The sequence below is a fragment of the Saccostrea cucullata genome, unplaced genomic scaffold (assembly GCF_032062105.1).
Source record: "Saccostrea cucullata isolate Sc308-1 unplaced genomic scaffold, CSIRO_AGI_Scuc_v1 ctg5420, whole genome shotgun sequence".
NCBI lineage: Eukaryota > Metazoa > Mollusca > Bivalvia > Ostreida > Ostreidae > Saccostrea > Saccostrea cuccullata.
Window position 1 is genome coordinate 71,908 of NW_026921186.1, and position 19,046 is coordinate 90,953.

Here is a 19,046-nt window from a genome sequence, read left to right on the forward strand (position 1 = left end):
TTGCATGTGTTGTAGATGCATGCTCCCAAAGCAAGCTTAAGCTTTTCCATTCATTGTGTTAAACACAACTGTTGTCTGATATAACACAAAAAAGGTTCTGAACATTCCGTCGTGGATGTGTCACATTTAATATTGCTTCCTAGTCCGCTGTGGTAGAATTCCTTCCTGTGCGTATTTAAAGAATGACAGAAGTCCATATTTTTTCCCCTTCCTCTTGAAGTAATTACTGACAACGTCGCTCTCTTCTGACGTACTCACTCTCGTCCCTGTCGTCATTGGTAACACATTCTCATTGGCTGAGAGGGAAATAAAGAAGGCAAATGGAACAAGCCACAGGCAAATAGTAAAGTACGCCAGAACCTGGAAGGGTTCAAAGTTCATATTAATACTATAAACCAAAAGACAAAAATTAACATATGACAGAATTAAATAGCAGCTCACTGCTTGTTTTTAATTAACATTAAGAAGTTTTTTGTGATAAGCTACTCAAAACACATCAAAGACAGTCCATTTTAGAATATATCTAAAAATAAAGTGAATTGAATTGAGAAAAAAATGACATGAGGGTTATAAAAAAATTCATATATTCATAAAAATAAAGCATCAAATTTAAATTTGCTTATTAAAACCAAGTGACAATCTCTCAAATCTAAGGTCTCATGTGAGGATCTACAACTCAGGTGATCACATCAGTTCACGAACTGTTTGAAAACCCCTTGTTTTTTAGTACATGTGTACTTACATCTGAGAATGGATGCCACACTGTGGAGAAGTATGAAAATGCAAAATAATGATTGACGACCACCAAGGCTGAAAAAGAAAATCATTAATACATGCAACAGATCACATAGATATCTTGCTTGAAGTTTATCTTATAAAACCGAAAGTTTTGACCAGTCAATAGATGTACAGTAAAATTCTTTACTACTAGCTCACTCCCCCCAAAAATAAAAACTATGAATGGTAAAAAAAATGATAATGGTGAACCTTCTTGATTCTTCCAGAAATGCAATGTTAGTGTATGCAATTTTGACAAATCTATCATGCTTACATATGAATAAGTCTCACAGAATAAATATAAATATTCTAGTATCCTTTTTTTTAATTAGATAAATACACAGTTGTGTCAGTCACTCAGTCCAAAGAAAATTTGCATTAAATGGTTTTACTGCAAATGTATTTTATCTGTAATTTCCAACAGTTTACTAGTATGTACATGAAGAAAGACATTTACTTGTTTCAGTTACTCACCTATGGAGAACAGAAATGATGGAGACATGAGTTCAAAGTATGGGAAAGTTTGTAGAACAAAGAAGTAGGCAATGTTACCCACTAAACCTAACACAGTCATGTACAGGGGTAGATCCTCAAACAAGAGAAGGCCAAGAAATATCACAGTCGTGCCCTGCAACAGATTAAAAAGGTGTGTCTGATAAACGAAGTGTTGCTTCAAATTTGCCCTCTAATTTAATTTCTAAAATGGTTTCATATCACCATGATCACAACTGTAAAGGATATGCATAATATTCCTCGGCAAGGACCTATTTACTGACTTTAATATCTTAAAGTTTTTTGTAAAAGTAAAATATTTTAAATAAATTAGAATAACCCTTAAGTTGAATTTATATAAGTTGCATGATATATAAATATTTCATCAAAAATTTAATTAACTAGCCAAATGAACTAAAATCAAATCTTCTTTAAGTCTCAGCTTAATCATGTTCATGTAACCCATCAAAGTTTTAATCCTGCAATGACCATTCTGCACAACGGAAGACTCTATAGTTTATCCTAAACTGTAGTTAGAATAATCTAACTGTGTCCGGGTCCGTAGGACATTTATCATTTTAACGATAGAACATTCTATCTACCTAAACTGAAACGGTGCCTGTAAATAATATGCCCACATGTTCTAAGTTTATAAATCTCATCATATAAGCATTCACAATAATCACTTACTATCAACATATATTTTATTATCTTTGCTGTGAGTACAGTGTATTCTTCTACAATTTCTGCCAGATAAAACAAACCAGCCGCTGCAAAATTTCAAGTTTAATTAATTAATTCAATCAATTTAATGGAGATAGATAAAGAAATTAAAATATCAATGATTTTAAAAACAGATTCAAGAAAAGCAATTTCTTTTATAGTTAGGCTATAACAAAATCAGTTAACGTTACTTATGTATTTTTTCTTCGAGGAAATTCGAACGTATAAAGAATTTATCGTGAATCAAAATCTGGCCTACATACCCACGGATAAAGTTATTACACATATTTGTATAACTAATGCGACCCAGCTCAATAGGTACATGAACCACATGATGAATTAATCATACAGAGAACCAGGGATGCGAATATTACTTTCAGATTCAGAGGCCGGGTGGATTCCCGATTTATCTCCCCCTTACCGGTAACTGGAAATTCCAGAAGCCCCCCGTTTTTTGGAGAATACCCATACAGAAGGGTAGAAGCCCCAATAAAGTGGTAGAAGCCCCATAAAATTGATTGATTTAGGGTACATAAAACCCTAAGGTGATGTTTAAATGAATGATATTGATATCCGTAAACTTTTATAGCCAATCTTACCTCAGAGTCGATAGAAATCGGGCGGCATTTCTTCTTTTCTTCATATACTGTACACCACGCCCGATCTAAAATCGCGATCGCTGAAGTCGTTTCGAGTAAATCATTAGCGTAATCTTGATCAAAAGTGAATAATATAATATATGATTTTTATTTTCAAAAAAAAAAAAAATATATGAAAGGAAAGTTAAGAATATAAAGGAAGCATTAAATATTTACATATTTCCTAGATGAAATAAAATATAAATTATGAACATATTTCATTGTCTACTTGAATACTTTTATCCACACTGGTTTGTACCTACTAAAAAGAATTTTATATCAAAAATCATCATGGAAAATATGAAAATATTTGTATAGCTGAAGTGTACTGTAAAATAGTCATAAAAACATTGAGATATAACCTGTTGATATACATTACAGTGAAAATACTAATTGATTGTTGTTTTGTGTTTTTTTAAATTAATTTAACTAGTCAATTAATCAATTAATAAATTTCCTTAGTTTAAATTCCAATCCTTTATAATATATAACTTAAGTAATTAATCAAGTAGTTAATTTATTTAATTTCTAAGGTATTTATTTATTTTTTTCTTTCTATGTTTATTTAAATTTGAAATTCAGTATTCATGCATTCATTATTATTTTCCAGTTACTTAGATTTGCTGTATTTTTTTGGTTTTGTTTTGTTTTTTTGTGGTTCTGTTTTATTTGGGGAGGTATTTTTTTAATTAATTTTTTGTGTGCATGTAATAGAAAAAATTATATTCATTGATATTAGAAAGCAATATGTATCCATTAGAATGAAATTATTAGAATCCAGGTTTATGAAATAAAAAAGTTTCATAAAAATTAATAAAATGTGCATAATTGCATATGCAAACACTTGTAAAGTGGGTATTATGAGAATATGGTGAGAATATTATTTACACATCAGCTAGCTGTGTTGTTTTGTACTGGGATAGAGAGGCACCCCTGTGTGTGTGTACATACACAGCTGTTGACACTTGGTCAAGTTGACAATAAACTCCTTTTGTTCAAACACATGTTCTCAGCTAGTCTGACCAACCCCCCTCAGGCAGGGCGTGTGTATATACACTGATCATTAACTATGTTCAATTGTTCTTGACTTTCATTATTGAATAGTAAAATAAATGATTTTGTAATTATATGATCTTCTTTTTACATACTGGTGATATGAACTTGTAATATGTTTTAAATACAAATTTCATTTTAAGGACGTTAGCACACACATAAGGAAAATATGAATTTTGATAATTTTGATACTAATAATAATGATAAATTAATAAAGACCTTTTAAATTAGTAATACCTGAATAATATTCATAGTTTCCCTATGTTCCCAGCTCTAGCCACGTGGAGGCCTCCTTAATTGTAGAGCCATGATTTGAATTTTGAAACAGAAAAATATTAAAACCAAAGGACCGAAAGATGACCGAAAGATAAAAAGAAAATAAAAATCTTTAAAAAAAAACAGACTTTATCATTATTCCTAGTCAATCTTTTGTTCATGTAAAAACATATTACAGCCAAATGAAAGTAATTGACAATAAATTAATAATTATAAAAAAATTAATAGAAAGGAATTTATAATTCAATTAGCAACATTTAAAAAAAATTATGTTCCTAACCTAACTTAACCTAACACAACACCAAACAGTATTCACTGGTCAGCACCCGTCTGGCGGGGGAGGAATACTGCCTGATACTAACCCTATGCTAAGTTCTAGCTACATCTGACAACTTATCACTCTTGTGAATGCTTATATAATAATCTCTATGGTAAAACATTTCTAGACAAGTCCTAACCCTGATTTCGGATGCAAGATTTTCATCCCCCTGAATAGCCATGGAAATAGCATTAAATAAACAATTACCATTTCCCCTAACTGACACAGGCACATAATCTGACTTCCCTAACAAATGATTGGCCACATGATCTACCCTCATAGATTTATCAAATTTTGTAGCTTGCGCAGATGGCAAACGTTTCGGTTGTGCACGCATAAAGATTGTTTCCATCCTAACCCCCATCTCAAAGCAGCCAGATCGAATGGCAGATTCTAACCGATTAAGAGACTCATCATAGTCAAAAAACCCCCATTCATTTACACAACATTTAGAACAAATGTAGGGCAAGGTGCATTTTTGCAAATAAATAAAATCAGATTTAGACAATCCCTCACAACTTTGGTGAAACCATCTTTCACAATTGTCACAACCTACATCTTTATAACCATCACAGTTATCGTGGCAAATGCCACAAGGATAGTCACAGACAGCTGCAGACATTATCTAACTATTTTGAGCCTTAGAAACTCTTTAGGAACTATTGAAATCAAAACTATTGCAACAATTTTTAAAGCCTACTGGAATTTTGTAGTAATAATTGAACAAAAGCACTATTCTATTTAGTTCAAATGTAACAGCACTGAGGAGCACTAGTCTTAAGTCAGATTAAACTATCTTACCCAAATGGAGACCATTCAGAGGAGAAAAACCTGTGTGATACAATTCAAAAATGCAACTCTATATATATCAGAAATACGGGTAAGTTAGTGTCATGCCATGGACATGCCAAGGACTTGCGGGGATGACCTGGGCGCATACCAGGAACACATAAGGGAGCTGAAGCCAACCTGCCAGATACAAGACAGGGACTTACAAGGGGGCTGAAGCCCACCTGCCAGATACAAATTATTATTGTTGCTGTGAAGCTTTTGGATATGTTTTTAACTCTAAATTCAGAATTTCTCTAAAATCTTAAAAACTTAAATTATTGCTCTACAAAAAAGGAGGCCTCCACGTGGCTAGAGCTGGTAACATTGGGATAATATGAATTAAAATACACAAATTCATATTATCTTAATGGCTAACGTCCTTAATGTTTTTTTAAAATGTGTATTACATAATATTTTCTACATATCTTGCATAAAAAACATTTTAAAATTAAAATAAATTATTTTAACTTTATCTGTACGATGATAAACAGCAGCTCGCTTCGAATTTAGATCGGGCGTGGTGTACGGTAAACCAGTAATAGCGCCCGATTTCTGTCGACTCTGAGGTAAGATTGGCTATAAAAGTTTACGGATATCAATATAAGTCATTTAAACATCACCATAGGGTTTTATGTACCCTAAATCATTCAATTTTATGGGGCTTCTACCACTTTATTGGGGCTTCTACCCTTCTGTATGGGTATTCTCCAAAAAACGGGGGGCTTCTGGAATTTCCAGTCACCCCCCCCTTACCAATATTGTCAAGTTGTACATCGATGTGTCGGATATACAACAGTCTATTGGTTGTTAGTTCATTCAAGGAGCAGGGGATAGTTTCATTTTTAGTCATTTTCATCAATTTTACTTTGAATTTTCATGTAAATACTAAAATAATAAATGTAATTATGTCTGGAATCAATTCCAAGTCATTTGCTTTGTTCGAAGAATGTCTATTTTTTTGTACTCATTTAGTCAACATGGTCAATGAGGATTTTGTACATGTTGTAGAGAATTGCTAATTTAATTTTCATTTTTTTGCGCCTAGATCAATAGATCCGAGGCGTTTATTGTTTTTGTCCTGTCTGTCTGTCTGGTTTTTTTTTGTCCCCAAACTTTAACCTTCGCCATAACTTATGAATCATGAAAGAGAGAGACTTAAAATTTAATATGCACACTCCACTAATTAAGCTCTTTCAAATGACAACAAGGTCAATGACCTTGTGGCCTTATCTGTGGCCTATATGCTAAAAATAGTTTTTTTCTGCAAAATTTAACTTTCGCCATAACTTTTGAACCATGGAAGATAGAGACTTCATATTTGGTATGCATATTCTACTAATCAAGTTCTTTGAAATGACACCAAGGTCAATGACCTTGTGACATTGACCTAAATGTTAAAAATAGCTTTTTTCGAACTTTGTTGCTGCCGGGCGCATAGTGTTTCACAAACACATCTTGTTTTTTTTAGGGACGTATATAAGTACGCACCTCTTATAAATTAATATATAAATGATAATTAATCAATAAATTAGGCCTAATTTATTTATTTATTTGTTTAAGTCAAGAAATTGATTGATTCTTTACTTGAAATAGCAGTAAAAAGCGTTGAATTCTTTTCATTACAAAAATGTTAACCGCGGTACATAGTATAATATTAAGAGAGAAACATCTGTCATACTGTACGTTGCAGCATATTCTAGAAGTGGCATAAATCAGATATGGATTCAAAAACTCCCAAATAACTTCTAAAAAATTCAAAATCACTAAATTTTTTAAAGAAAACAATCATTTTTCGCGATAAAAGAAACCACTACCCTGGCTATAAGCTTTTTGATTTCAATAAAGATAGAACATGTAGAAGTCTGAGATCGGGTTAGTTGGAATTCCCATGGGAACCACTTGTGCTCATTTATTGACCAGTTTGTTTAATATTCTTATGATGTATAGAAGGCAGCATTAAAAAATCGTTTAAAGAAGAGGAAAAGAAAATACTTCATGTGGCCTTCAACTCGATATTCAGATATATCTAGGAGACCAATTTATCAATTAACAATAATAAAAGTTTTTTTTTTCAATTCATATGTCAACTCGATACATCTCAGTGGGCTTCAAACAAAAATACTAGTACCAAAAAGTCTATCAAAATATTTCATATTTGGACATTTTACTAGAAAAGGGCATAAATTGTTATCTAACAACAATGTTTTAATTATTAAACGTGGCTATGGTGACTTCAACTTTTTCAATCAATTTCTTACAAGTTGATGTAGCAAATAATATGCCCTTATCACCTGCATATATGCGGGGTTTATCTTTACCAACTAAAGCTAGGAGATGGGTGAACTTGGCGTGTAAAAAACCCACAAGGTTCAGATATATAAAAATCATATTCAAATTGTTATTTTAGTATTTAGATTAAAATTCTCATCATTGATTTTTGTAAAATCACGATAAACAAAAAGTTTTTGGGAAAATTTTTTGTTAAAATTTATTCTTTTATTAGTAAAAATAATGTGATATCCATTGGGTTCGAACCCTGGCAATAAAAATCCTGGCTTGCCATATTATGGCAAGCCCTTTTACTATTTATTCGGAAAATAAAAATTATCTTAAAATTACAGAGAGATCTCCCAACTTAAAGAAATATCTCTTAAAAATAGAGATATCTCCCAACTTAAAGTGATATCTCTCATCCTTAAGAAATATCTCTATGAGAAAGAGATATTTCTTAGACTTAGAGAGATATCTCTTATACTTAGAGAGATATCTCTTTTACTTTGAGAGATATCTCTTTCTCCTTGAGAGATATCTCTTTCGTGAAAAGAGATATCTCTGAACGTTAAAGAGATATCTCTTTCACCTAAAGAGATATCTCTTTCACCTAGAGAGATATCTCTTTCACTTTGAGAGATATCTCTTAAAGTAAAAGAGATATCTCTCTAAGTTTATCTTAAGAGATATCTCTCAAAGTGAAAGAGATATCTCTCAAAAGTGTCTACAAGAGATATCTCTCAAGCAAAAAGAGATATCTCTTTATTGCAAAGAGATATCTCTCTTCATTATTTTTATTTAAATTCCATTTCATTACTTCTCCCTTTACCGGAAGTATTTCAAAAGCTGAGAAAATTCGGTCCAGGGTCTGAAAGTGCTTGTCACGTAACTCGCGGGGTACCTCACTTCCGGGGTACCTAACACGTGGAGTTGTGTCATTGAGTTCAGCATGTTTTGGTTTACGCAAAGGTTTCGGGGGAAAGTAAAATAGTTTTACAAAGCGGAATGGTTTATCGACTTACGATGTAATAAAAACTTGTCCACCAGGAAAATTTCAATCGAAGTACAGGTAAACAAATCAGAGTGTCATCCGTTTCTTGTTTATTTTGAGGGTAAATTAGGTGTTTTATTCTCAACCGAATGAATAGTTTTGTAATCATCTTTTGCCTTAATTTGTTAACAGAATTTTCTCGAATCCGAGGACAATAATGTTTTCATCAGCTGATTGTAGAGGAGGAGTTTTGGCAGTGTTCGATGGGTACTACTACTAACGTCATATTGTGGCTGCATCACTTTTGTTTGGGTAAATATTTATTTGATATACATATTTTTCAGTAAAGTTTTACCTTTCGTATGTCTGTGGATTAACTTTTTGTGTATTAAGTGTTTGTAGCAATTTAGATCTATTTGAGTATTTACAAGATGTTCTGTTCATATTTTTTGCCCAAAGGGGCTTGTTTCAGTACTAAATTTTTAACCCACAGTATACATGTAATAACACAAGGTATCTTACTCCAAATTACACATCTTACCCCCTCCCTCAGAAACGCATTCATTTATATACACTTTCAGACGAAATGCACTAGCTGTCAAACTCTTTAATTCGATTGTCTTCTACGATAAATTATCTACATAACCATACATAGCATCCATGTCTGTCTTTTTGTTTATCTCCATAAACAGAGACAAAACTCTGCTTGCTGAGTGGAAAAGTCGACTCAACCATGGAACGGTATGTGCTGATCCCGCACAGAGATTTTGATTGGATAAAAATCTGTTTCTAACATTACATCAGATAAACATCGAAATCTTTTCAAGGAAAATTAGACGTAAACAAGTTCTGTTTACTCACTGCAATATTTAAACAATGGAATTAAATTTTTAAAACCACTGATTTTTAAATTTTGCTCTTTGCCCGAGACTAGAACATACCATTCTATGGTTGAGTTAGACTTTCCACCCGCCGAGCAGAGTTTTGACGCTGATTACAGAGATAAAAGAAAATAAAGACAAGCTTGCTAGATACGGTTGTGTAGATGAATTATTGTAGAAGAAATAGGTATAAACAGTTTACCCGTGCATTTCCTCTTAAAGGAGCACGATTTTAAGGGAGGGGGGTGCTCCGTGTAATTCGGAGTTAGATACCTTGTGTTATTATTATTACACTTTAGGTCAAAAATTTCTTACAGAAGCTGCATTAAACAAACTTCAGATCACTACATTAACATGACCATATTTCTCACTTCAGAGACTGAGAGTATGTTCCCTATTTATAGAACATGGTTTAGGGATTTTGGTTAAATTTTTGTCTGTTCAAATTCACCCGCATGGCGCAGTGGTTAGAGCATCTGCTCTAGAGTCGCAAAGTAAGGAGTTGATCCTTACATCGTGGGTTTGAATCCCACTGTGGGATGTGGAGACTTGTCCTTGGGATGATACAGTATGAACCATGGCCCAACCTCACAGTAGGTATTGGCACTAAAAAGATCCCTCCCTGCTCAATGGCCCTGAGTGCCGAGCATAGGACAAAATTTGCAGCTCTCCACCGGTGTTTCCATATGAGTGAAAAATTCTTGAGAGGGATGTTAAACAAATCTGTCTGTTGAATTTAGTCATTGATATTACACAATTGTATACACTAAAACTTATTTTATAGCAGAGGTACAAAAGAACCAGTAACACAGATAAAAGATGCAGTTGCTAAGAGATCCAAAGTCAGCGGCACCTAAGGCTATACTGACTTTGAATTATCAGCATCCAAAACAATGCAAATCAAATACAGGTATGAAATTGATACAACAAAAAAAGTTCTAGGACAAATATAAAATTAATTTTTTGTAAGACATAGCATATCAAAAAATGACAAAAAAGTCTGAGATGTCCAGGGATGCTTTACCCCCACCCCACCTTAAGGTTTAGACATAGACCCCTTTATTCAACTTTACTGTCATCTCACCTCACTATTAAAATGGGGTAAAATACTCTTGTTTACAGATTAAATGTATAATTATTATATATACATGTATGGATTTTTTTTTACAAGATGACTAATATACTAGTCAACATTGACCATCTTTAAAAATGTTTGTTTGATGTACTCCTACCCACTTTTATCAAGATTAGTAGGTAGGTATTGGTAGGGTTTTTTTTCTTTTGCCTTACAGTATTGAACAAATTGATAACTGTCATAATTAAAACCATGCACATACTCAGAAATCTGTTGATGTTTTCATTACTAGCTAGAAAGACTTTATATTTATAAATTGAAAAGCATTTTAAAAAAAATTGATACCTTATCTTTAAAACATCTATGAAAATTAAGGTGGAAAAATAAAAAAATTTGAAGTGCCCAAAAAATGATTGCTAATGGGTAGGGGCCATTTTAACAGGTCGGTCAGAGTACATCAAACAAATCTGTTTTTTTAATGTTGGCCTTGGAGGGGCACCCTAGATATGAAATTGCAACAAATATTTTTGTGCCTCCTTAGAAGAAGGGAGGGCATATTGCTTTGCTGCTGTCTGTCGGTCGGTCTGTAGGTATATTTAGTTTCTGTTCATTTTCTTCACAACCATTGCACATACTGAAATGAAATTTGGTATACAGGTATATCAGACGAATATCTAGGTCAAGTTTTGTTTTGGGTATGATTGTACCATTTTTGACAGAGTTATGCCCCTTGGACTTAGAAAAATTCAAATTATTTGCAGCTTCTTTTTATTTTCTTTATAGAGGTTGCACATATTGAAATGGAATTTAGTACACAGATTAGTCAGATGAATATCGAAGTCAAGTTTTGTTTTGGGTATGATCGCACCATAATTGACAGAGTAATGCACTTTTGGACTCAGAAAAATTCTAATTTTTGGGGGGGAGGGGGGCGTAAGTGTTACAAACATCTATTGTTAAATAAAAAATTTAAATAAAAATATTTTTTCTGTGTTTGTGAACGACAATATTTTTTTATTCTCATTTTCTTGTAAAATCTTTGATGAAATTTAACGAAGAAAGTTAAGATTTGTATCAAATGAATGGATATTTGCAAGATGTATAACTCAATATTTGTCAGGCACCTTAGTCCTAAATTACAGTAAAACTTGGTTAGTACAAACACAGATATTGTGAATTCACAGATATAGCTAAGTTATCTTGGATCCCCAGTTATATAAATTTAAAAAAAATCTTATATGGATATAACAAATTATGGATATACATGTAGCAAAGTAATTTCATAGGTCCCAGTGACTTCGTTAAAACCGAGTTTTACTGTATTATCAGTTGCACATACAAGTATGCAATAATTCAAATGACATGTTACAGAAGCTTGCTAAATTACAGGTGTCTGCACATCCTGCAATCCTAAGACAATACTGGATGGTTTTGATTAAGAACTGATCCAGCTTGAAGACCAGCCATGTGCCTCACCTGTCATGACATTATTTAGGTAAGTGTCCTTTGAAGCAAAGAATCTGACAAAGCAAACCCTTCATCTTAAAAGATTTACATTTAATACTTATTTGATTGGTAGTTTTGATTTTTTTTTCTCTTAGGAAGCCTTTTATTTAGCATTTCTGAGTACTGGTATATGATTGCCATACTTTCCAAAACTTTTTTTTAAATGCTTTATTCTGAAGCTTTTCCTATATCCATATACTGAAAGGAAAAAGAAACGCATAATAGCATAAAAGCGAAAAATATTCAACTATGTGGCCGAAAATTATGAAAATTGGTCAGATGTGTATTTTGGTTACTGTGCACTAAAATCGCTGGTCAAAATTACTCAACCATGAAATGTATGGTGTAACGTAGGGGAAGTAATAAAAAGCCAAATACACGTGCATGTTGATGATGACAATTTTGTGATCACATTTTGTGTGCCAAGAGATGCATTAGAGTTATAGAAATCTTTTTCCGCATTTGCAATCAGTATAAATTTCTTGCAATCATGGTATGGCTGACGGAAGTTACACTGGTTCCAGTATCTGAATTGCGTAAGTGAATAAAAAGGCAACACCATGTTGCTGCGCAGTTTGATTTTGACTTTTCAATTAAAAAAGTTTTTTCGGTTGTCAGAGAGTTAGGTTAAAAGGTTTCCATCCAACCATGACGGTGACGTTGACGAGTAGCAACGTTACATCAAGATAGGGCTTGTCATCATGCTACCTCGGTTATTGCCAGGGCATTATCACTGAAACCGTAATTTATGCAGCAGACAATCATACTCACTTTTCAGCCTAAAACTGACAGAAACTCTCTGCTCTAATTTGGTCCACGAGCTTGACAACTTCACGTCGATTTTACTCTCACACGTGCTGTATGCGTATTGTTTTTAGCATGTTCACGCTGAGAAAATGTAGCCAGTGTTTGTCGATGCTTCCTTACAAACATTCAAGTGTACCAAATCAGCTAGATTCTGTAAATTCTATCCTAAATCAAAATTCGTGGGATTCACTGGGCGGGGGGATTTGTTGGCTTTGGGAATGATACAGCTACTCTCAACCATTAAGACTACCGTCGGAAGGCTTTAATGATAATCCTTGAGAAAGGTAAATGCTCTGGTGAACTCAATGAACAAAAAAATCAAGGCTGTTACTGATGCGCAAGGGAGATGATGAGAATTTTTATTTTGATTTTGGGGGGTATCGACATATCAATTTCAATAACTCAGGGATTATCAGTCAAAGTCACACAATATTTCGGTTACTTGTTGTTTAAAAATCAATTAAAATGTTTGATAACAATACTGGAAAACATGTTGAAAATAAAAGTTTTAATTTTATTCAAAAGTTTTTTATGCGTTTCTTTTTCCTTTCAGTATATATACAAACGCATACCAAACAATTTTCACCCACTCACCACCACAATTACACACACTCATACATTGCACTTTCTAAACTTCAAAATGACAAGAGATGTTAGATGTTTGTTAAACACTTATGCCCCCCTCCCCCCACATTGGAATTTTTCTAAGTCCGAGGGCATAACTCTGTCAAACTTGACCTCTGATATACCCGTATACCAAATTTCATTTCAGTATGTGCAATGGTTGTGAAGAAAATAAACGGAAACTAAATGGACCGACAGACAGCAGCAAAGCAATATGCCTTCTCTTCTTTGAAGGGTGGCATAATAAATGTACATATATGTAAACATATGACAGTTAAACATATGATTTATCCAAAAACAAAACAGATGTACCAAAATATATAGATATAAATTAACAAAAAAATACAATTTTGATTTTTTCATCACTTGTTGTACACATTATCACACAGGGCCCATTTACTGAGTATTTTGTCCTTACATCGAAAAAAATTTTCACAATAATTTTCTATGTTTCTGTAATACTTAAATAACTTTATTGCATCAATAAATAATGGCTTACTATCTAGAATATTAAATGAACTGTTTTGCAACTAATAAAAGAAAATTTTCTAAACAACTTCCTTCTACTGGGAATATTACCAAGTAAAACAGTTCTTTTGCATATTTTTTAATTAATTTCAATGACACTAAACCATTGTACAAATTCATTCCAAAATTCTGTCAACTTTATATACACAATCATAAAATAAGTGAATTATTGTCTCTCTTTCAATATTACAGAATGTACATACACTATTTTCTGACAGCTTGATTTTATGGAGAAAGGAGTTGGTTGCAATATAATTCATCAGTAATCGATATTGAAAATAAATTATTTTTATGCCCCGCCATGAATATGGCTGGAGCATATAGTGTTTGTCATGTCCGTCTTTCCGTCCTTCCGTCACACTTTGCATTTAGCTCTGTTCAAAGCTCAGTTTCAAAGAAACTGTCCAAGATATTTTCATCAAACTTCATAGGCTGATAGATATTGATGAGAGCTGAGCAACTGCATCAACATTCTTTGACTTTGACCTTTCCTTTGACCTTGACCTCACTTTTCTTAAATTAGTCATAGTGTTAAACTCAGTTTTAAAGATACCATTGATTCAAGATATTTTTATCAAACTTCATATGTTGATACAGTGTACATACTGATGAGAGCTATTCAATTGCATCAATATTTTTTACCTTGACCTTTCCTTTGACCTCACTCTTCCTAAATTAGTTTCAAACTTTATATGCTAATAGATACTGATGATAGCTATTCATTTGCATCAACATTTTGATCTTGATCTTTCATTTGACCTTGGCCTCACTTTTAACAAATTGTGATTAAGTTAGTTTTAAAGAAACCATTCATTATATTATTTTTCAAGTTTCATATGCTGATACATAATGATGAGAGCTTTCAACTGCATTGACATCTTTGACATTGGTCTTTCCTTTGACCTAAGACCTCATTTTTCTTCAATTGGTGTTAAAACTTCATATGCTGATGCATACTGATGTAACCAGTTCAACTGCATCACTTTTCAAGATATTCTGAAATTTCAAACAGTTACACAAATTCAAATTTTCATCTTGCAGTACTGATATACCCTTGGCGGGGCATTCATGTCCTATGGACATATTTCTAGTTGTCTCTTTTGTGAACGATGATGCATTTACAAAGAAGAATTTCCATTCTTTTTCCGAGATTGACTCATCTAGTAAAGTTTCCCACTTTTCTTTTTATGTGCCCAGATCCGAGGTGTATATTGCTTTTGTCCTGTCTGTTGGCAACTTTAACCTCTGCCTTAACTTTTGAACCATGAGAGAGACTTCATACTTAATATGCATACTCCACTAATTAACTTCTTTCAAAAGACACAAATGTCAATGACTTATGACCTTGACTGTGACCTATATGCTAAAATAGCTAACTGTATACAGGGAAATTTTCCCCCGTTTAAGTTTCGCCCCTTTCGCCCCAGTCTTGCGTGGGCGAATTTAAAACAGGGCAAATTCAGAGTAAACTGTATATCTTAAACATAAATATTTTTGGGCGAATTTAAAATGGGCCAAACTTGTTTTCAGTTGTGTAAGGGCGAAAATAACCCTGTATACAGTAGTTGAACTTTCGCTTTACCTTTTAAATCATTAAAGATAGAGACATCATATTTTGGATGCCTTCTCCACTAATTAAGCTCTTTTGAATGACACCAAGATCAATGACCTTGTGACCTTTACTGTGACTTAAATGCTATAAATACCATTTTGATCTTTCCCCATACATTTTGAACCATTAAAGATAAAGACTTCATATTTGATATGCATACTCCACAAATTAAGCTCTTGCAAATGACACCAATTTCAATGACCTTGTGACCTTGACTGTGACCTACATGCTAAAAATAACTTTTTCGAATTTGTTGTCACCGGGCGCAAAGTGTTTCACAAACAAATCTTGTTTTGAAGTAGTTTTAATATTTGAATTTTTGTAGAATTTTATGTTACATAGAAAAGCCAAAAAAATATATTTAAAATCAAATCATTTTTATTTCAGTACTTTGTGACAGTGGGAAGATAGAATTTAAAAAATGGACATGGCTCTATATTACTGCATCAGAGATCAATCCAGGTTTACTTATAATTTGAAGAAAAATAGTCAAGCATCATTTGGAGCTATGTCACCGCCTTAATAATATGCCGGCTTATATAACCAACCAAGCACAGTGACCAGTTGTACCTATGATGTTGGGAGAGATCCTGAAAAACCTTCCAGTACATTCATCACTACCTGCAAAGAAATAAAAATTCAAATGACTTGTATCAACACTTTTGTACTTCATCTGGCTTGTATTTTCAGTAATCATTAGCCTTTAGCTTCCTTCAAACAAAATTGCATAATTAAGTACTTACTTGCAGGTGTAAAATGTTCGAAACAGTTTGCTTGTCCCAAAGGAAATTCTCTGCCAATTAGCTGTGCCATGAGCAGCTGATTGATGTCACAGTTCCACCGGCAAAGTATTTGTAGCTGAATGGTGCCATATAAAACACTTTTAACAAGAACCTGGAAACATCCTGGAAGTGAGCATCTACAAGAAATTAAGTGAATGCTTTCTTGAATGTTAACAATGTTATAAAATGCTTGTGTACATCCTATATATATACAAAAATTACACATGTAACAACCAAATACACAAAAATTAAACTTCCTTAAATTTGTTCTTGATGTTTATTTATAGTGTATTAAAATAAGCATCCAATATTTGTCTTGTTTAATACTGAAGGATTGTTAAGAAAATGTCGTTTGTTGAAACAAATGTGCAAACAAGTTACATTCTGCACAGTTAGCAATTTTTGTGGAGAACCTATCAACATATATTTTCAATCGTTGGGATGTAATATTAGGCAGAGAGTAGGAGAATTATACTTGTTAACAAATAACTTTTACCGATCAAATTTCAAATTGATAATTTAATAAGAAAGCAATATGATAAATTTAACTAGCATTATGGTCCATTGATTTTAACGCCATGGTGTGTGAGCTTTTGTGAACTTGATACTGAACTAGTAAGTTTGAAATATTGAAGTAAAGAAAAGAAAATTTTTCCTGTACCTGATTTAAAATGAGTCCCAGCATCAACTACTTGGAAGTTGCCACACTCTTCATGAGTATAAGAATTATTGGATATGCCTCAGTAACAGATCTATACTGGTACATGTAAATGAATGACACATTCAGTCGAAGCATTGTCCCTTTTTCAGTACCTCCTGGATCCCTGTAAAATATATGATGACAAAAGTAGATAAAATGTTCCATCATTGAATGATGAATGCCCTATGGACCCAGTGCAGGCCTGTTGGGAGACACCATTTGATTGTTCTAGCAATGTGTCTGTCTCTTAATTGTAAGAGAACTAGTATTTGGGAAGGGGGTCATAAGGCTTTACAGTTAATATATTGATCGTACATGTGTGTTGTTTAACATCCCACAGTTAAAATTGAAAATGAGTATATACATCCCTGTGTATATGAAAGAAGTAATGTTGGGCGTCTTTATTTCTGGATTATTATTTAACAAATTAAAGAAGAACATTCTATCAGGATTATGTTTAATCGACGCAGTAATCAACCCTGTATTCCCGTGATTGATGAATTTGGTAACATATGCATTTCCTATTTGTTTTATTGACTTTGCATTCTAAGACTATATGTCGACCTCATGATCAGCTGTCCCGTGAGCTAAATCCAGGCACAAAGCAACAAAGGGGGGGGGGGGGGGGGTTGGGTTGGGGTTGCGGGGGAGGGAAGGGCGGCTTGCCCTAATCTAATTAAAATTAGATCTTTGATCCGCTCCAGTTTGATCGCTACTAGCCCCCCCTTTTTTCCAAACAATACCTCTACTATTGAGCACAGGTACTTGGGTCGTGGTTTATAAATATTTATAATGTACCTTATTGATAGGTAAAAAAAAGTACTTTTACACATCAATAAGGTACATTATAAATATTTATAAACCACGACCCAAGTACCTGTGCTATTGAGGATGTGCATTGAATAGTTTGTTGGCCCCCACCCCACTTCTTACCACAGTATAGAATAACAGTATAGTGATATCATGGAAATGTAGTATTTTATGCAATAAAAATTGGAAGTGAAAGGAATATTTGGTCTTGAAAAAAATTGGCCACTAACCCCCCCCCCCCCCCCCCCCCCTCCCGAAATAGGATTATCGAGTTTGGTCAACTTTTATTTGTAATTTTAAAAAACAAATCTCTCTGGTTGCCCCCCCCCCCACTTTCAAAAACGATGCTATTTGCCTGAAATCATATATGTATGGGACCAATCTTAAGGGAACGTTTTAGTTTGAAAACACTTACTTTTATGCTTTAAAATGCTCGTGACCCAGTTGGAATAGCTTGTATGTACTGTATGTACGTCATTTACTAAATCAATAAAGCGATTACACGTTGTTTAGTACCTGTATCAATCAATCCATTTTCTCCTCTTCTATTCAATAATCAAAAACGAACGACTTAACAAACATTACTTCCTGTTTCGCTTTCGTTTTCAACGGGAGAATTAATTATGTTATTTTAAGGGTGATTTGAAAAGAGATATCTCTTTCATTAAAAGAGATATCTCTTTAGCTTAGAAAGATATCTCTTTTTGAAAATCTATAGAGATATCTCTCTAACTATGAGAGATATCTCTTTTAAACTTGTTAAAGAGATATCTCTCTAACTTTAAGAGATATCTCTCTCGCTGAAAGAGATATCTCTCTAGCTTATAAAGATATCTCTCTTACAAAAAGAGATATCTCTCTTTCAAAAAGAGATATCTCTTTTGTTTAAAGAGATATCTCTATTAGTGAAAGAGATATCTCTATAGGCTAAAGAGATATCTCTCTATGCTAGAGAGATATCTCTCAAATTGAAAGAAATAATTATTTTTCGAATAAATAGTAAAAGGGCTTGCCATATGCATTCTCTTATGAGACTAGCACGCTAACCACTACGCTACACAAGTCCTGATGAAGTATGGCATTTAAATCATGTTTGTGATATGACCATTGACTTAAGGGACTTCAAGTATTTCATAAAAAGATGCTAAAGTTATGTCATAAACTTAAATTTTTTAGGTATAGTGGGTCATTGCTCCATAAATTTGGAAATCAAAATATGTATGTTTTTATGCAAACTTTAAGGATTACCTTTCAAAAAAATGGAGAGAAGACCCACTCATAACGAAAAATAGTGTTATAGTGTGAAATAATGACTCGTTTTGTCCTCTTTCGTGTGTGTATTATATTTCA

At 33.2% G+C, this 19,046-nt stretch overlaps 1 protein-coding gene and 2 long non-coding RNA genes across 4 annotated transcripts; 1 reads left to right on the forward strand and 2 right to left on the reverse strand.

Moving 5' to 3' along the window:
• On the reverse strand, positions 1-2,402 carry LOC134259389 (protein TEX261-like). Its single transcript, XM_062741977.1, has 5 exons — positions 2,256-2,402; positions 1,960-2,039; positions 1,252-1,405; positions 743-810; positions 1-360 (listed from the first exon to the last, which is right to left on the reverse strand). Exons 1-5 carry the CDS (start codon positions 2,323-2,325, stop codon positions 127-129), a joined length of 606 nt encoding a protein of 201 aa, XP_062597961.1. The 5' UTR covers positions 2,326-2,402; the 3' UTR covers positions 1-126.
• Positions 2,403-9,850: 7,448 nt separating this feature from the next.
• LOC134259392 (uncharacterized) lies at positions 9,851-15,916 on the forward strand. Its single transcript, XR_009990344.1, has 3 exons — positions 9,851-10,162; positions 11,717-11,822; positions 15,792-15,916. It is a non-coding gene; the product is annotated as an uncharacterized LOC134259392 (long non-coding RNA).
• Positions 15,803-18,246, reverse strand: LOC134259390 (uncharacterized). Of its 2 annotated transcripts, none has more exons than XR_009990343.1 (4): positions 18,213-18,246; positions 16,848-17,010; positions 16,148-16,323; positions 15,803-16,025 (listed from the first exon to the last, which is right to left on the reverse strand). It is a non-coding gene; the product is annotated as an uncharacterized LOC134259390 (long non-coding RNA). The 2 variants fall into 2 exon arrangements; XR_009990342.1 differs by lacking the exon at positions 18,213-18,246 and adding an exon at positions 18,112-18,194.
• Positions 18,247-19,046: the final 800 nt, after the last annotated feature.

Coding starts and splice junctions, on each gene's coding strand:
- LOC134259389 (XM_062741977.1), bottom strand. CDS start 2,325: ATGTGGTTCATGTACCTATTGAGCTGGGTCGCATTAGTTATACAAATA. Junction 2,040..2,255: donor TGTAATAACTTTATCCGTGG/GTATGTAGGCCA, acceptor GAAATTTTGCAG/CGGCTGGTTTGTTTTATCTG. Junction 1,406..1,959: donor TAATAAAATATATGTTGATA/GTAAGTGATTAT, acceptor AATCTGTTGCAG/GGCACGACTGTGATATTTCT.